The sequence below is a fragment of the Calonectris borealis genome, chromosome 1 (assembly GCF_964195595.1).
Source record: "Calonectris borealis chromosome 1, bCalBor7.hap1.2, whole genome shotgun sequence".
Taxonomy (NCBI): Eukaryota; Metazoa; Chordata; class Aves; order Procellariiformes; family Procellariidae; genus Calonectris; species Calonectris borealis.
Window position 1 is genome coordinate 127,558,194 of NC_134312.1, and position 17,126 is coordinate 127,575,319.

Sequence of the window (17,126 nt, forward strand, 5' to 3'; positions counted from 1 at the left end):
CCTTCTCACTTGTTCTTATCCATAAACACCCAACCCTATGGTCACCATCATTAAGCTCTAGACAATCAAAACGCTCCCTAACATACAGGCCTACCCCACTGCCTCTCCTTCCTTGCCTATCTCTTCTAAAGAGTTTATAGCCATCCATTGAAGCACTCCAGCTGTGCGAGTCATCCCACCATGTTTCTGTGATAGCATCTATATCATAGTTTTCCTGCTGCACAATGGCTACCAGCTCCTCCTGTTTGTTGCCCATGCTGCATGCATTGGTGTAGATGCACTTTAGTTGGGCTATTGATCCCACCACCTTTTTGGGGGGAGAAGCCCTAATTCCTACGTGACCATTCTCAGGTGCTTCTGTGGTTTCTAATATATCAATAACCCTTGTGTCTTTGCTGCCACATGGATCTCCATCCTCTGCCTCCACTGAGACAGCAGACCGAAGGACCTTGCTAGCACACCGTCCCTCAGATATTGGCTTATCTCTAGCAAGCCTGGTTTTATCCCTTTCCCCCTTCAAATCTAGTTTAAAGCTCTTTCAATGAGCCCTGCTAAGTCATGTGCAAAGATCCTTTTCCTCCTTTGAGTCAGGTGTTACCCCGTCTGTTGTCAGCAGGCCTGGTGTCTTGTAAACCAAGCCATGATCAAAAATCACAAAATTCTGCCAGTGACACCAGGCTCGGAGCCAGGTATTGATCTGCTGGCTCTTCCTGTTTCTTCCCTCATCGTTCCCTGCAACTGGAAGGATAGAGGAGAACACTACTTGTGCTCCTTATCCCTTAACCAGCTGTCCCAAGGCCCTGAAGTCTCTCTTGATTGCCCTCGGACTTCTTGTTGCAACTTCATCGCTGCCTACCTGAAAAATCAATAATGGATGATAATCTCAGGGTCGTACCGGGGTAGGAAGTTTTCTCCTCACATCTTTAACCCCAGGGAGGCAGCAGACTTCCCTAAGAAGGGGGTCCAGTCTGCATATTGGGCCTTCTGTTCCCCTCAGGAGAGAGTCTCCTATGACAATAACAGGTCTTTTTTTCTTTATGGACCTTTTTTTTTTTCTTTATTTCAGTTTTGTCACAGAGCGTAGGCCAACTTAACCTCAGTGACGCCTCCACGCTAGATGAACCATTGTCCTCGTTATTGTTCAGTTCCACTTGCAGAGCCTTACACCTGTTGTGCAAGGGCATCTGGGAAGGTGGGGTGGTCACAAAGGGGACACACCTGCTGCGCTGGGCAGGAACTTGTTGCCATTGCCCCCTATCCCTTAAGTCACCGTGTTCAGCGGAGAGAGGACAGGGAATCTTCCATATCATGCATCCTGTCTGCCTGTTGGGCCTGTCTCAGGGAAGGCAGGGTGCCATTCCAGTAGTCTGTCTTTCTCTCGCACTGCCTGATACTTCTCAACCTACTCACCTCCTCCTGGAGCTCTGTCACTAAGCGGAGAAGTTCCTCTACCTGGGTGCACCTTCCACAGGTGTGCCCACTGCTGCTGGCCGGTACTGGCATAAGAGCAGGGCAGAGCCTGCAGCCTGGCACCTGGACAGCAGCGTGTTCCCACTAGAGCTCTATCTGCAAAGCCGCGTCAGTCGTGGTGGGTGCAGACCTCAGAGAGGCCATGGCTTTCTGCTGGGTGGATACCATTGCTCCCTGCTCTAGCTGGCAGAGCTTCAGCACCCTTCCTGCACGCCCTTCTGCGCCAACTGCTGTCCCTCGCCCTTGCTGATGCACCATGCCCTCTTTGCCCGCCCTTCTCGCTAGCGCTCCCCAGGGGCTTCTTTTATACGTGGGGGGGGGGCTTGGCTGCCCTTGCTCCTGGCCCTGCCCAGGTCTCATCAACCGCTGTCGCGCGAGCTGCCAGCTCCTGGCGGCTCTCTTGGCTCCCCCTGAGGTTCCCTTGGTTCGGGACCCCCCCTGTGCACCACACTAGGGCGCTCGGCTGCGGATCATGCCGGTGCCGGAGCTGCTCGCCTCGGTGACTTGTTCTGCATGTGGGAAGAAGAAACCTCTATTTTTAATTAATGTTTAAGAACCTCTGCATAAAGAAGCAAAATACCTTAGAATAACTGAATTGTTACTACGTAAATCACGCCCCTCTCAGAAAAAAATTGGACCGCAAAGGTGCGTAACTGGGGAGTTACTATTACATAAATGGCATTTTTCCTTTGCTCTCTTGGCGTTATTCAGTATGATGTAGTGAACGTTTTTGCCATCTATTATAACTATGGGAGACTGTTTAAAATTAACTTTTAAAATTAATAAAAATGTAAGTAAATCTGTCACAACTAATTGCAACATTCTAATTTGTGTAAATAATATACTTGATTTATTTCTAGGTAAAATTATACGTTTAAATGTTTTCTGATTTAGAACACTGTATCAAAGTCACAAATAGTGTAGTTGTTTTTCTTCATATTATATGCACGTTAATGACAGAATACCTGATTAAACTTTTTTTCCAGACTGCCTGATAACAAATTCTGATCTCCTGATGGATAACTCTCAGTTGAAATGCCAAAGATCACAGTGTATTAACATTATTTATATAGCAAATAGTGCAACTGATAATATAAGAGCTCAGATTGTGTATATGAGCTATAATTCAGTTTTGGTCTTTCTGTCTTTTCCTGCAAGAGCATTTAAATTGTCCTGTAGTGCTTTTGCTCCTATCAGCTAAAACCTATGATTGGACTACAGTTTTATACTTATCTGAAAAGCGTGTATTTTTCTAAAGGTTTTGGTAAGAAAAGTGGCACATGCAGCTATGCTGCGTACGCTCCTAGGTCATAAATTTTTGAACCTGTTGACCGATTTCAATCGTCTGTAACAGTGAGCTGGTAATCTCAGAAGCAATTACATTCTTAGAAATAGTAAATAAAGTGAAGTGAAAAACTGGTGGTTGGAGAGAGGAGGAAGGCTGCAAAATTACCTCAGTAGTTATCTGTCCTGCTTGGCCTCCCACGAGCCAGTCCCAGTGTGCACAGCCACAGCACGTGATCCTTCTCACCCAGGCACTCTTTGGGACTGGAAGAGGAGAGCAAGCCTGCTGCGGGTATTTTGGGCAATGACCGGAGCAGAGCGCTATGGGTGAAAACCGGCAATTCGGGGGAGTGAAGTTATAGGTTGTTGGGACTTAATGGAGAATAAGAAATGTGGTTAATGTGATGGTGATGAACATGAATGAGTATAGGATGCAAACCCATTAGAAACCAAGCTTCATTAGTTCCAGTGCTGATTGAACAAGTTCTTTCATTAAGAAAATAAAAAAGTAGTAGCTAATGCTGATGGATAGCCATAGAAATATGTAATTAAATCTAATGCTAAAAAAGCAGCAGCTTACTGTTCCTCTTATTTTTGCTTTAGACCAGACCTATTCGATTGGAACGCTGTTGCTTCTCAGCAGTCACCTGTACAACGATTAGACCATGCATTCAACATAGCCAGGCAACACCTGGGCATAGAGAAACTCCTTGATCCTGAAGGTTAGTAGAAATTATGTTCTTTTCTCTAAGTGGAAAATCAATTTTTCCATGTATTTAATTGTAAATTAAATTGACTTTTTTGCACAAGTATTTAACATTTTGCAAGATAACTCATAAACTGAAGCAAAATCCTTTATTTGTTTGTTTTTTAATGTTACCTTTGTGCTCTATTGAAATAACGTAAGAACTGTCTGTATGTACATGCTCTAAAGCAATTTTTTTCCAGCTGTGGGGCCAGAGTTTTAATGTGCGTGCACTAAATTAAAGGTATCTCAATAAGTAGCTGATTTCTGTTTCAAAGATTTAGAGCACCTGCAGCTTTTATATCTTCTGGAAAGATGATGAGTTCAAACTACCTTTTAATATATATCCAAAATATGTATTCAGACTTTAGATACTCATATCCTTAAAATATGACTTATACATTTTCTGTATATTGAAATTTTATCAGGATGACATGACTGATATCACTATCATTTAATCTTATATGTAATAGACTTACCTATTTTACCTTAGCTCTATCTTTTGTACTTCCTTATGCAGTCATGTTTGAAAGGTTCCTTGTTTTTCACATGATCTTTTTAATTTTGTCCTTTTCTGTATATTCTCTACCCTACTTTCTGCATTGCTGAAAGCCTAAGTAATTTTCCCTTAGAGGACATCTCTAAAACATTCTTTACTACTAGGCGATGTTGAACAGCTGTTGTATTTCCTCTTTACGTATGCCTTTGTATATATATACACTAACTTTTTCAACACCATGATCTGTATATATATACACTAACTTTTTCAACACCATGATCCATATGCTATATTTTCTTGCAATTTCCTACAATTTGCCTATTAAGCCACTAATAAATGCAGTTTTCTATACATTTGTGCTGTTCTCAGTGGCTTACCTCATGGTAAGTTTCTGATGGGAAGAACCAGAATTTAACAAAATGTAAAAATGAGTCTAAAACTTAGCATCGGGTCTCTTAATGTTTAAATATAATAGGGCATGCCTCAAGATTGAACTAATAACCTTGTATCCCTGATATTTACCGAGGAGGAATATATGAAAAAACTGTCTGCTTATTCTGTAGTTGAACATCATAAAGCTCTCTGCTCTGTAACCTTACTGCTTTATAGTGAAAACCTGTTAAAGGAGATGGTTTAATTCAAGACAGTGATATTTTGCCTTGTGTAGAATTAAAAGAAGAGCATCTCAAGTGGTGCTCACAATTGGAGCAGCAAGTAAGATTTGAGAGTCAAAGGTGGCAGGGACTTGCCACCTCATAGTTGAATGCTTCGTGAGTGCCTCGAGCCTCTGTCTTGTGTGTAGTCAAATAGTTCCTCTTGTACCAGCAATGTATGGGGTGTCTGCAGTGGAATTTGTGGAAGAAGTGTACAGTAAAACCAGTACAGCATTGCTTGCTAGTACAGTATTTTTCATCTCTAGAACTGAATTTGCGTGAACCACTGGAGGAAGAACAGGCTTGCTACATGCTAAAGCATGAGATGCAGCTTGTAAGCTCTGAATGAGATTGGAATTGAAAACTGGGTTGCACAGCTGAATATAGTCCCAGTCTTTGCTATAATTGGTTGAACTTTCTTCTTAAAATAGATTAGTGAATAAGTTATTTTCTGTATGCAAAAGTCACTTTTGATTAGACATTTTATTTTGGTTTTGGCAAAGATACTTGCAGTTGTTTAACCAACAACTGAAAAACTCTCAAACATTGGTGGTTTTCCAAATGTCTGGTGTAGTTATTTGCTATTCAGTGTTGTAAATCATGGTGCTTACTACCTATTTTTTTTTCCTCTACAAATAAAAAACTGCAAACCTTTCCAAAGGAAAAGTAAATTCGGTACATCTTTGAAAACACATGAGTTTGTGAACAATTTAGTTCATGACAGTAAATCTGTTCCTAGACTGAAAAATAAAATTACTGGTACATAAGTAAGTGAGGAATCTTGTTTGAAGATTCCAGCATACTATTTTACTTTGTATATTTATCAGCTCTCCTAATTAGATACTCACGTATCACTTAACAGCATATTGTGTAACAACACTCTATTCTCTGGCTGTTAACTCAATAAAAACTGCAAAGTGCTACTATATTAGAACAAAAAGGGAGTATGCATTCAGTGGTGAAACATTATTTTAATGTAACTTAATATTTGTCAAAACAGCACACATGTAATTTGTGAACACTTTAAAATTTGTTTTTGTTAATTAAATATTTGCTGTCTCGATATTTTGAAAATACTAGGTAGAAAGGAAGCCACTATTCAATAAAGCCCTGCTGTTCTACCATATATGGTAGTCAAAAAAGAAAGGGTTTGGGTTTTTTTTTTTTTGTGTTCTGAAGTTACTGATGATTGATACATCTTGAAACAGATGACTAGGGAGTGCCTTTTAGCAATTACATTTTGAAAAGTAAATATTTTTATTCACCAAACATTGGTTTTCTAGGTTATATATGAAGTTCGTTTGTTTCTGAGGTTACTGATATTTCAAATCTATCCCATGAGAAGTAGTCAGTTTGTTTTTGAGGTTCTTGATATTTTAAGTCTGTCCCACGAGCAGCTTTTAAAACATTGTTTCAGAATTTGATCTCCATTTCAATCACCAAAGTGGTTAAGATATTGACTATGTTTAAGTTTCCTGTAAAAGCCGTGTTGTGTAAGTTAAAAATTTTGTATTTTGATTCATGCAGAGATGATGGTTCTTGCTATTTTTGACACTTATATTGACTAGTAGGAATGCTTTTTTACATCAGCAGTGTATCTTAAAGCAGGCACTTTGCTTAGTTTTTAAGTAAGTGAACTTAATGAAACCTGCCCTAGCCAATTGTATTTATAATGATGATGCATGCATCTTAAAACACAGACGAAAACACTAGGCATCTCCTGTAAAAGGCTTCTTCTGTGTCCTTTCATCTTCTTAAGAAATTCTTATTTTATACACAAGTCCTCAAGTAGTTTGACAAAATCGTCTTGTTCTTGTTTTGATACATTGACTTTGTTTCTTGTATATGAAGCTTGATGTCTTCACAGAGTATGTAACCTTACTACCTTCCTTTTAAAAATAGCAAGCTGTATGTCTTTCTGCTTATAGCTTTCCTCTAAACAAAATTATCTAAGGAAAGATTGTGATTAATCAGGTGTTATTTGAAGATACTGTGTTTTGATATAAATTCCCAAAATAGGCTACATATGCAGCATAGAATAAATTCCACAGGCCTGTTCTGCAATCAGAATGTTCATAACATTGGGGGGAAAAAAAGCAAACGAACTTGTCTGTAAGAATAAGATATGTGGTAGGACCATTATTCCAGCCTTTTCCCTTTCCGGTTCAGACAGAAGAGGTGAGAAAGCTGACCCCATACCACAGCAAAAAATTTAAACATATGTCAGCTGTTGGTTCTTTGTTTTGTTGCTGTTTGTTTTTTTCCCCTGATGTTGAAAAGATGTGTAGAAAAACATAAGGGGCAGATTTCCTTCCTCTCTTCTGTCATGAAAAAGCAGTGGAAGATTCAGCTCTATCCTGGATGCAGGAGTTGAATGTACATTAAGTAAGTTTGCCAATGATACTAAATTAGGAGGAGCTGCGGACACCCTCAAGGGTAGAGAGGCCTTACAGAGAGATCTGGATAGACTAGAGAGCTGGGCAATCACCAATCATATGAGATTTAACAAGAGCAAGTGCCGGATTCTGCACCTGGGACAGGGTAATCCTGGTTATACGTACAAATTGCGGGATGAGAGGCTGGAGAGCAGCTCCGCAGAAAGACGTCAGTGTGTTATCAACATTATTCTCATACTAAATCCAAAGCATAGCACTATACCAACTACTAGGAAGAAAATTAACTCTATGCCATCCGAAAACAGGACAGGGGTTTGGGTCGATGGCATGAGTCAACAGTGTGCCCTTGCAGCCAAAAGGGCCAACCGTGTCCTGGGGTGCATCAAGCACAGAATAGTTAGCCATTCGAGGGAGGTGATTGTCCCACTCCACACTGCACTGGTGCAGCCCCACCTCGAGCACTGTATGCAGTTTTTGGGTGCCTCTGTATAAGAAGCACATAAAATTATTAGAGTGTGTCCAGAGGAGGGTGACCAAGATGTTGAAAGCCCTTGAGGGCAAGACTTATGAGGAGCAGCTGAGGTCACTTCATTTGTTCAGCTTGGAGAAGAAAAGGCTGAAGGATGACCTCATCACAGTCTACAGCTTCCTCAAGGGGGGCACAGAGGGGGAGGTGCTGATCTCCTCTCTCTGGTGACCAGCGATAGGACACGAGGAAATGGAATGAAGCTGCATCAGGGGAAGTTCAGATTGGACATTAAGAAAAGGTTCTTCACTGAAAGGTTCTTCATCAACCAAGGGTGGTCGGTCACTGGAACAGTCTCCCCAGGGAAGTGATCACGGTACCAAGCCTCTCAGAGTTCAAGGAGTATCTGGACGATGCTCTTAGTCATATGGTTTAGTTTTAGGTAGTCCTGCAAGGAGGAGGGAGTTGGACTTGAAGATCCTTATGGGTCCGTTCCAACTCAAGATATTCTGTGATCTTTTTGATTGAATCTTGCTGGTGAGTGAAATGTAAGCAGGCTTATATGTCTATCTGGTGTCACTACTGTAGTGTCTGAAAGATAACAAGGGAAAAAATAAGAAGGTGTGTGGGAAATTGATGGATGGTAGAAAGTGTTATTTAGAAGAAAGTTAATAAAGACCTAGAGATTAGTGGGCAAGATTCAAAAGGAAAAATGTTTGCAAATTGAACTTTTTAGGCCAAAGTATGCCTACATAACTCACAGTGACCTTTTGTTGCAAGACATTTATGATTATGCAGCTAAGATGTTTTAAATCTTGATAATGCTCTCTGTGATCCTTTCAAAGAAAAAATAGTTATTTTCCTTTGGTTGTTCAAAATTAATATTTGTGAGCTTCCAGTCATGTCTCATTCAACGCAAAATACCATGCAATGAATATTGGCCAAACCCAGGTCATTTTAGTAGTGATTTTTGTTCAGATTTGAATGGCAAAGCTAGCATGTGGAAAATTTCTACTACAGTAATGAGTATTTTTTTAATGTTATTTTGTTTTCTTCTTTTTTTTTTTTTAAGACCATTACTCTTAGTACAACTAAGGAGAATGTTTGACTGTTTTTTCACACCTTTATAATGACTGTTGTGGTATTCTGCATGTAAATTTGAGTTGCTGACTTTTTAAAAAATTTTGCTTGATTGTTTTCAATGTAAATACCTCAGGTTGTTAATCTCTGACTGCTTTCTGGAACTTAGAGTATTTTAGACATAAATAATATAACCCTATGAACATTTTTCTTTTAAAAATTATAAACTTAACATCTTCAGCTCCCTACATTCCTCACTCGTTATTCTAAGCTATTGTTACGTACAGGAATGAGTAGTGATGGAAATATTTGCCATCTTTGGCATGGGTTGGTATGGGTTCACTTTAGCTAATTTCAGCAAAAGACTTAAAATATCTTAAGTGAATCAACCAAATGATGATAACGTTAGTAATTATAACTCATATATATGAAAGTTTGAACAATTGATCAAGCTGTTAAGGTTAGTCTGTATCTTTTAATAACTTCTAATTACCCGTACCTGCAATTACATCTTTTAGTAGTTAACAGATTCTTCGTGATCATTTTACCTGTATTGCAGTTGTGGAGGAACATTATTCCAGTCTTCACATACAAACTTCAGAAAATATACTAAAGGCTACTATGTTCCTTGTTGTGTGTCCACTTTTTCATGAGCATCTTTTTAAATATCACCAAGCAAAGAATAGGACAAGCAAACAGCAACAAATGTGTTATGGTCAGCAATATGTAGTAGTTACATGTTATTGGCTGTATAGTGAGTTTTACTTTTTACTTTGGGATAAAACACACATACCATATAGGAGCAGAAGGATCTTTTTAGGAACAGTAGGGAATGCTCTCTCAGAAACTGAATCTGGGAATACATCCGAGCTCTGTCCTCTTTCCCATTAACAGCAGCCGAGTGCGAGTGTGCTAGCAGCGGCAGCAGCAGCAGGAGATGAAGTGTCTGTGTGCTCCCTTCTAGCAATAAACAGCTGATTCTTCGTTTAATGAACTTGTCCCTGCTGTCATTTTTCTGGGTCTTGTGCTTGTTTGTGCTAGCCTGATAATAAATAGACTGTGAAGTTATATAATGGCATTTCTGCTGTCCTTTTTAGGTGAAGTAATTATCCGGTTTCTTATACTTTACTGTGTAGCTTGATAAAAACGTTGTTTAATTCATCCCAGTCTCATTTTCCATATTTTTCCTTAATCTGCAGTGATGACATGAGGTTTTGGCACCATTATTAAGTGATAATGAGACTCAGAGAGTTTTCCATTTGATACCTTTTTTGTTTGATCTTGACTTTGCATACTTCTGTATCTCAACAGTAATGGGTTCTACTATACCTGTAGCACAGAGAAGAGGGGAAAAAACTGTCAGCGTTGTAGTTCGTGAAGTTGTTAACCCTGTCTGTACCCAGTAGTTGTATACGGTGGTAATACTATTTTTCAGTTCATTTTATTGCCCTTGCTGATATAGCTCATGTCAAGGGAGCATGAGAAGATACTTGTTTTCTATCATGCCCTACAGTTTAGAAGTGTTTTGCCTACTACAGTGTCAGTGTGTGGGATTTTTTTTTTTTTTTTTTTTTTTAAGGCAGGGGGAGACAAGTCACAAGAGCTATGTTTGATGTTGTGCTGCTGAGAATAGTCAAGGAAAATGCTAGATCAAGCTTAGAAAACATTATTTCAGCTGCACAAAAATCTTATAATGCTTAGAAAATAAAATAAAAAAGGATTGTTTTTTCAGGCTCCTTTTGGTTTTCAAATCCTGGAATACTTTCGGTTAAGTAAGAGGAAAGTCTACAGGATTCACAATAATAAAGAAGTTACTTGTTACAGGATGTTATTACTGGACTTTACCCATAAATATTTGGACAGCTTTAGGTCTGGAGCTGCCTTTTAAACGAATGCCACCAGCTTAGTAACAGCAGTTACTGCTGGGAAACTGTCATAGTGTCTGGTGTCTGTTACACAGCTATTTAGGAAAACAAACGCAGATCTGCAGGGGTCTTCAGTCCTATTGCCAATTTAATGATTTATCAAGTTGCAGGATTGCTGAATATGTTATGTATTTTAGCCATATCTTTAGTGACAACAGAAGATTGTGTTTGAGAACTGTCTTCATGTATTTGCTGGTCTGAATATTCAATATTCTATCATTGTTTGACCTTGTGTATATGAGCTAGGCAATGCAAAACAAAAATTCAGTTCTGAGGGTCAGAAAAATTTACATTAATAATAAGTCATCAGTTATAAATATTTTGATATCTAATTTCTGGGGTGCTTTTGCTTCTATTTCAAAAGTAACAATATAAAATGCAGTGTAAATATATACTCACACAAACTATCAAAGCCACTGTATCTAATCTGTGTTTCCTGAGCACTATCACCTGCTCTGTTGAAGTATTCTGCAGCTGTGCATTTTGAGTGTTTCTGTGGAATGTATGATTATTGGATGGTTTTGGTTCAGACATTGACTTTTAAAATTAAGTCCTGTACCAAGCTAGTCAGTGAGCAGTTGTTAGTTCTTAGCAGTACTGTTCAAAATAAGAAAAAGATAAATCCCTTAAACGGAATTAAGAACTCCTAATCATGTCCCCTCTCCCTGCTGTTTTTATTTGAGTCTTAAAATTATCCTTTCTAAAAAAAATACAGGAAAAATGTGTTGAATTAGTCTCTTCAAGTCTTGTTCATGTTCTGGCATATGAATTCTGCTTATCTCTAAACGTTCCTTCTCCTGGAACTATATATAGCAAGGGTGGACTTGCCATTAGCACCATTAGCATTGTTGCAGCATTGAAATACAACAGTAAAAGCACAAACCTTTAACTATTGCTTTATTGTTTGTCAGTACAAATTGCAGCTCTAAGTGCTGGATATATCATCATGCCATATCATGTACTTTGTCTGCTACTTGGGGAGAAATTGCATATGGTAGCTGGTGACGACACTGAAAGTTCAATCTTCCCAAAATAATATCCATTACTTCTATTATCAAGCAATTGAGCTTTCTGAAGTCTTACATTCTGAAATATTTACACCTGACCATCATTTTCATTAAGAAATAAAAAAATTAAGGAAAAAAAAGAGCAGGAGGAGATTTGGTTATTTCCTTCTTGTATTTTTTACAAAGATTCATTCTTAAAGATAATGTTAGAGAATACCAGATGATCTTAAAGCAGTCAAAAGGCCTTGTATGTGAAATAAGAATGAAGACTGTAAAAGAATACACATCTGCTTGTATCTTCTTTGACCGGGTAAGGAGCTCTGCATATGTTCAAAAGGGCCACAGACTTCTGTTGCCTTGTCATCGGTAATGTTATCTCCCTGAGCACAGGGTAATGGAAAATGCATTGGAGCTGACAATACACTACTGACTAATCTTGACATTGTGAAATGTACTTGGCTGGGTGTATTTCTCAGCTGAAAGGGATCAAGGGATCTTTAACACTGTGAACGTTTTTTCTATATGTCCTGTTGTTGCTCTGCTTCAAATGTGTTCTGTGAGTTTTATCTATGACCTCAGCATATGTGTCACATAAAAGCACATATGTCATCTTTTGGACTTCCAGTAATGCTTTTCTGTTGAAAGCAAGGAAAATAAGGACTGTTGCAAAGAGCCATGTGGTAGGAAAACACATGTAAACAAAATTTGTTAGCCAGAACTTAAAAGTTTTTTCTCCTTTACAGATACATTTCTATAGCATTGGAATAAACCAATAGTTATTAACTGGTTTGTCGTGTATCAAATAAAATTGGGAAAATAGTCCTTTTCCTGAGGACCTTCTAACAAAGGAGGAGGTTTGTTTCTGTCCATATAAATAAAAAGACTTTAAAATTTAGTTCTTCCCTTGGTCTAAATTTTTTCTTCTCTGTTTAAGACAGGAACAACCACTGATTTTTGTGATTGCTAAAAATTATGGAAAGCTAAGACTCAAGGGATACACGGGAGTTTTGGAGTTCATGTAGATTGTATGAACAGAAGTAACAATATTAGGAGGAAGAGGACTTAACAAACCTTTCATCTAGGGCATAATGGTTTTCTATAGGATATATCTTAAAATTTTGTCCACCCTTGCACATGTGTATTTTTTTTTTTTTTTTTTTTTTAAATACTACCATTAAATGCATGATCCAGCAAGAATGAAGATAAGCCAAAAAACTAAGAAATCAAGCTCACGGTATAACAGGAATTTGGATGCTAAGTGCATGTCTTATTGCCCTGTTAACAGCTGGCTAAATACTTCTATAGGATCATAGTAACACAAATAATGTAAAATCTAAATAAAGTGTGTAATTTTTCCATTAATGTCTTGATAAGTCTAAATGCATAAGACCAAAGAAATGAGAACTGCAGTAAAATACATGATATTAAATACATCTAACAGTGGTGATACCTATAAAACGTTTTACATTTTGTATATAAAAATAGGGATAGTACTAGTATAATGAACAGAGAATGGGTATCCTCATATTTACAGATGATCATCATATTCACCTTGGATTTTTAGTGGTGGTATAATTCAGGCATACCACTATACATTTCTGTAGAACTATGTCATATTTTGTAACAATGTTATTCTTTAAATTGGTAAGCTTCAGTGTTCTTCACATGATGCTGAGAACACCATGAATGAGGTACTGTAAAGACGTCCCTCATTTCTTACCTAGATATTCTGTCCAGCTGCTTCCAAGGTGAGAAGGAGCAGAGTGAATCTATGCTGTTGAGCTACAACAGGAATTGGGATAGGAGGGAGAGATGGGCAGCAATATCAATCTGCAGACTAGAACCTGGTGGTGAAACTGGGTGTTGCGGGTACTCCAAAGAAAACACAGGTGTTTGCACCATGAGCCTGTTAATTTTGGTAATTTTTTCTTTCTCAATTTTGTGGATTTAGCACACTTTACCATCTCATACCCCCTGAGCGCGCGCACACACATTGAAAACAGTGATATTCTAAATACTCCTTTTCTTGACTTCAGAACACTACTTCTAAAGCTAGCCTCCTGGTCCTGTTGAAGCAGACCATATCCCTCCCTAGTGCATGGTCCTTCAGCTACCTGTGGTTTACAGTCTTCCACCTTGCTTTATTGTTGTTTTTTTTTTTTTTTTCTTGAGTTCTTTATAAATGTTTGAGTCTATATTAATATCCTGCAGTCACAGTGCCTTAGAACTGTCTGTCAAATTGTAATCATTAGTCTGCTCTGACAAATAATCACATAGGTTTCTTTGCCACTATATCACATTATGTGTAATTTTCTGTTCATCATTAGTAATGCTGTGTTTTATCATTGTTTTTCCAAATAAATCATTTATGTAAATGTGTTAAAATATTAATCCAGGGTCAATCTTATGTTATTTCTTTCCCAAATTTCTCATGTGTTTTAACTGTAACTAAAGAGTAGTTCTTCCAACTAAGAATAGACCCAATCAAAATATTCTGCTTTGATCTTAGAATCGCAGTTCCTACAATAATATTCCATAATCTGTACCTTCAGCATTGTAATACATGTACAAATATATGTATAGTTAAAAAAAGGCTTTCTGAAAATAGAGATGGTAAAGAGTTGTAGAGTACGTAAGATGACACTTGAAGGTTAATACTCTATAAAAAATCTAGAGAACCTTTGCTTAAAATTAATCAAAAAACCTATTGCATATCTTCATATCCTTCAGTTTTTTGATAACGGAATTTGCTCTATTTAGAAAACCCATAAGCAACTTGGGATATTCCACTGCAAAGATACCACTCTCTGCCTGTCTATTAATATTCATTTGAAAAGCTGCTAAAAAGATTACCTAACTTAAGAGAAAAACTCATACAGGTATCTTGAGACTTCTGGATTTTTAATTTGGTCACAAATGAAAGGATGATTAAGATCTTTACTTGCTAGGACTAAATAACGTTAATTGGTGACATGTTTGATTAAAATCTCTGGATTTGAAATAGAATAGGAGAGAAGTGCTAATGACTTAGACTCCCTTTGAGGCACACTATTCCTCCTAAACCTCCAAATACAATAGAGCACAGTTTCAGCCACAAGGATTAACCACTTCCTAAAACCTGGTAGTAGGTCAGAAGTTTGAGTCAAGTGAGCCAGTATGCTGCACCTTGTACCAAGAACAAAAGATTGAATTATGTACAGAAATAGACTACTTTGCTTAAAGGTGAATACCAATAAAGATAGTTCTTTCCAGGTTGTGAGTGGAAGTTCTGAGTGTTTTGGTTTTGCTACTCCAATTTAAAAAATAACGTAAATAGTTAAAAAAAAAAATAAAAGGCATAATTTTGCTAATGCAGCAACAGCATGAATTTGCTTTTATTTAAACTCATAGTAATATCCTTTTAGATATGCATACAAAGATGCACCCACAAAAGCCTTTTTTCAGAAGTTCCCATGAAATGTAAGGCAAAATCAGTGACTTCTGTCCAGTATCCTAGATTTTTCTGTGGTGCTTCATTTGTGTACTTTCTTTCTTGTCTGTGTGAAAGTTAACTGCCTGAGTGTGGGGAATGTATTAGACTGCATAAGGCAGAATCCAAGCTCTATGATTCTGAAATTCCAAGTTTATACATTGAAGGAAATAATAAATTTTAACAACTTAGTTAAGATGGTGGACTAATCATTGTTTTAATCCTGCTTCTTAAGCTTATGATTTTAAGTTGTGGGATTTCTTGTTTCACTGTTGAATTCTTGGTAGCTTCTGTTACACTACTTCTCATGCTAAAGAATGTTTGATAAGGCAACAAGAATGGGTTGATGATAGACTGTGGAATATTTTAGTGAGAAATAAGATTTCACAATGGCAGGGAAGGAGAGAGACAGAAATGCTGACAATTACTGAAAATAACTTTAGGAGCATGAAGAAAATTTATTACCAAGAAAATATTAATAGTAACATCTAATTTTTTTTTTTTTTTTAAAAAAAACATCAAAACTTGTCGGAGAGACCATGGGTCGGAGTGGGAGTGCGTTCCCGGAGTAATGATGAATCCCAATATGGGTATGATCATTCCCCGTTTATTTCAAAATATTACACTACTTTTATAAGCCAGATACATTAACATGCACACTTACAAATCCTCTATTGGTTACCGTCAGCAAGCATACAAATCCCAATATACACAGATTGGTCAAGAGCAGGTGTCCACGCGAACGCTTCCTGCACCTGCATTCCGTTACATGATCTGCTGATAATTACATTCCTCAATCTGTTTTCCCTATTCTACTATCACTTCAAGGACTCGGAAACTACAATTGCTCTTTAGCTTGCCTCATACTATTACCAACAAATCTTCAGTGCTTGGAATGTTCATAGAATATCTATTATTTAATAAAAATCCTTCCACAAATTCCCCTTTTTGTTTTTGAACAATCCAAGCCTGAATACTTTCCACAAAAAAGAAACAGAAAGTTTGATAACATTCAGAAAATTAAATAGAATCATCTTCAAAACAACAGTTTTTCAACAATGTGTAAGCTTACAAATATTAATCTTAATTTAACACTTCTAATATAAAGACAAACTTAACACTTCTAATACAAAGACCTGTTTCTTTTTTAGCCAGACAAATATTAATCTTAACTTACTAAACCTATCTTCTTTTATCATATAACGCTACAGTCTACAAAATACAAACTTAACACTTCTAATGCAGAGGTACAAACTTAACACTTCTAATACAAAGCTTAACTTACTAAACCTATTTTCTCTAAACCTATTTTCTTTTATAGATTGTTGCAACCCATTGGTTAAAAGGTACTTTCCAGATCTCTGGCACCAGGTTATGTCGTTTACACTCAACACCTAAAATAATAGGCAAGCAAGCTCTTTCAGCAGTTAATCTAGTCCACTGGTTACAGCTGATCTGATATGAAAGTGTGTTAGTTATCTCATGCCCAGTAATCAACAATATTTTAGTCAAATCAATTTCTTTTGATAACAGTGATCACACCATCGATTAGCGTGATTAAGCCGAATCCACCTACAATTCCTTTGATACATCTTCCTCTTCTTGCGAGAGTGCAGGCTTCACCGCTCGGCTAGGCACCCATATTGGTCCCTTATCTGTGGAAACACACATGTATCCGCTCCCATTAAATATTACCGAAACCGGGCCCAGCCACATGCCAGTGATTGGGTCTCGATACATTACTTTTAGTTTCGGAAGCGTTCTATGAGAGTTAAACTTAAGGTTTTGGTGATGTATTATAATCGATGGCTCTTCTCTGTCTCCCATCAGACACAAATAATTTAGAGTAAATAGGACTTTATGCAGTCTCATCTGCGGGTCCTTTTCTCCCTCCTTTTGCTTTGCTAGATAGTCCTTCAATACCTGATGCGTACGTTCTACTAGGCTTTGCCCCGTCGGTGAGTTTGGGATGCCTGTAATATGCTTGAACCCCCATCTGATCAGAAAGGTTCTCAACTTCTGACTGGTGTAAGCAGGGCCATTGTCTGTTTTCAGTTGTTCTGGCACACCCAACACTGCGAAGCAAGCAAGGAGGTGCTTACACACATGATGAGCCTTTTCACCCGATAAAG

General features: G+C 37.8%; 1 protein-coding gene across 2 annotated transcripts in view; it reads left to right on the plus strand.

Annotated features, from left to right (window-relative positions):
* The window catches only part of DMD (dystrophin), a 1,244,291-nt gene that overhangs the window by 310,681 nt on the left and 916,484 nt on the right, over nt 1-17,126 (plus strand). For both annotated transcript variants that reach the window (XM_075174519.1, XM_075174510.1), the window contains exon 7: nt 3,358-3,476. In XM_075174519.1, coding sequence (XP_075030620.1) covers nt 3,358-3,476 — 119 coding nt within the window. The remainder of the gene's footprint in view (nt 1-3,357; nt 3,477-17,126) is intronic.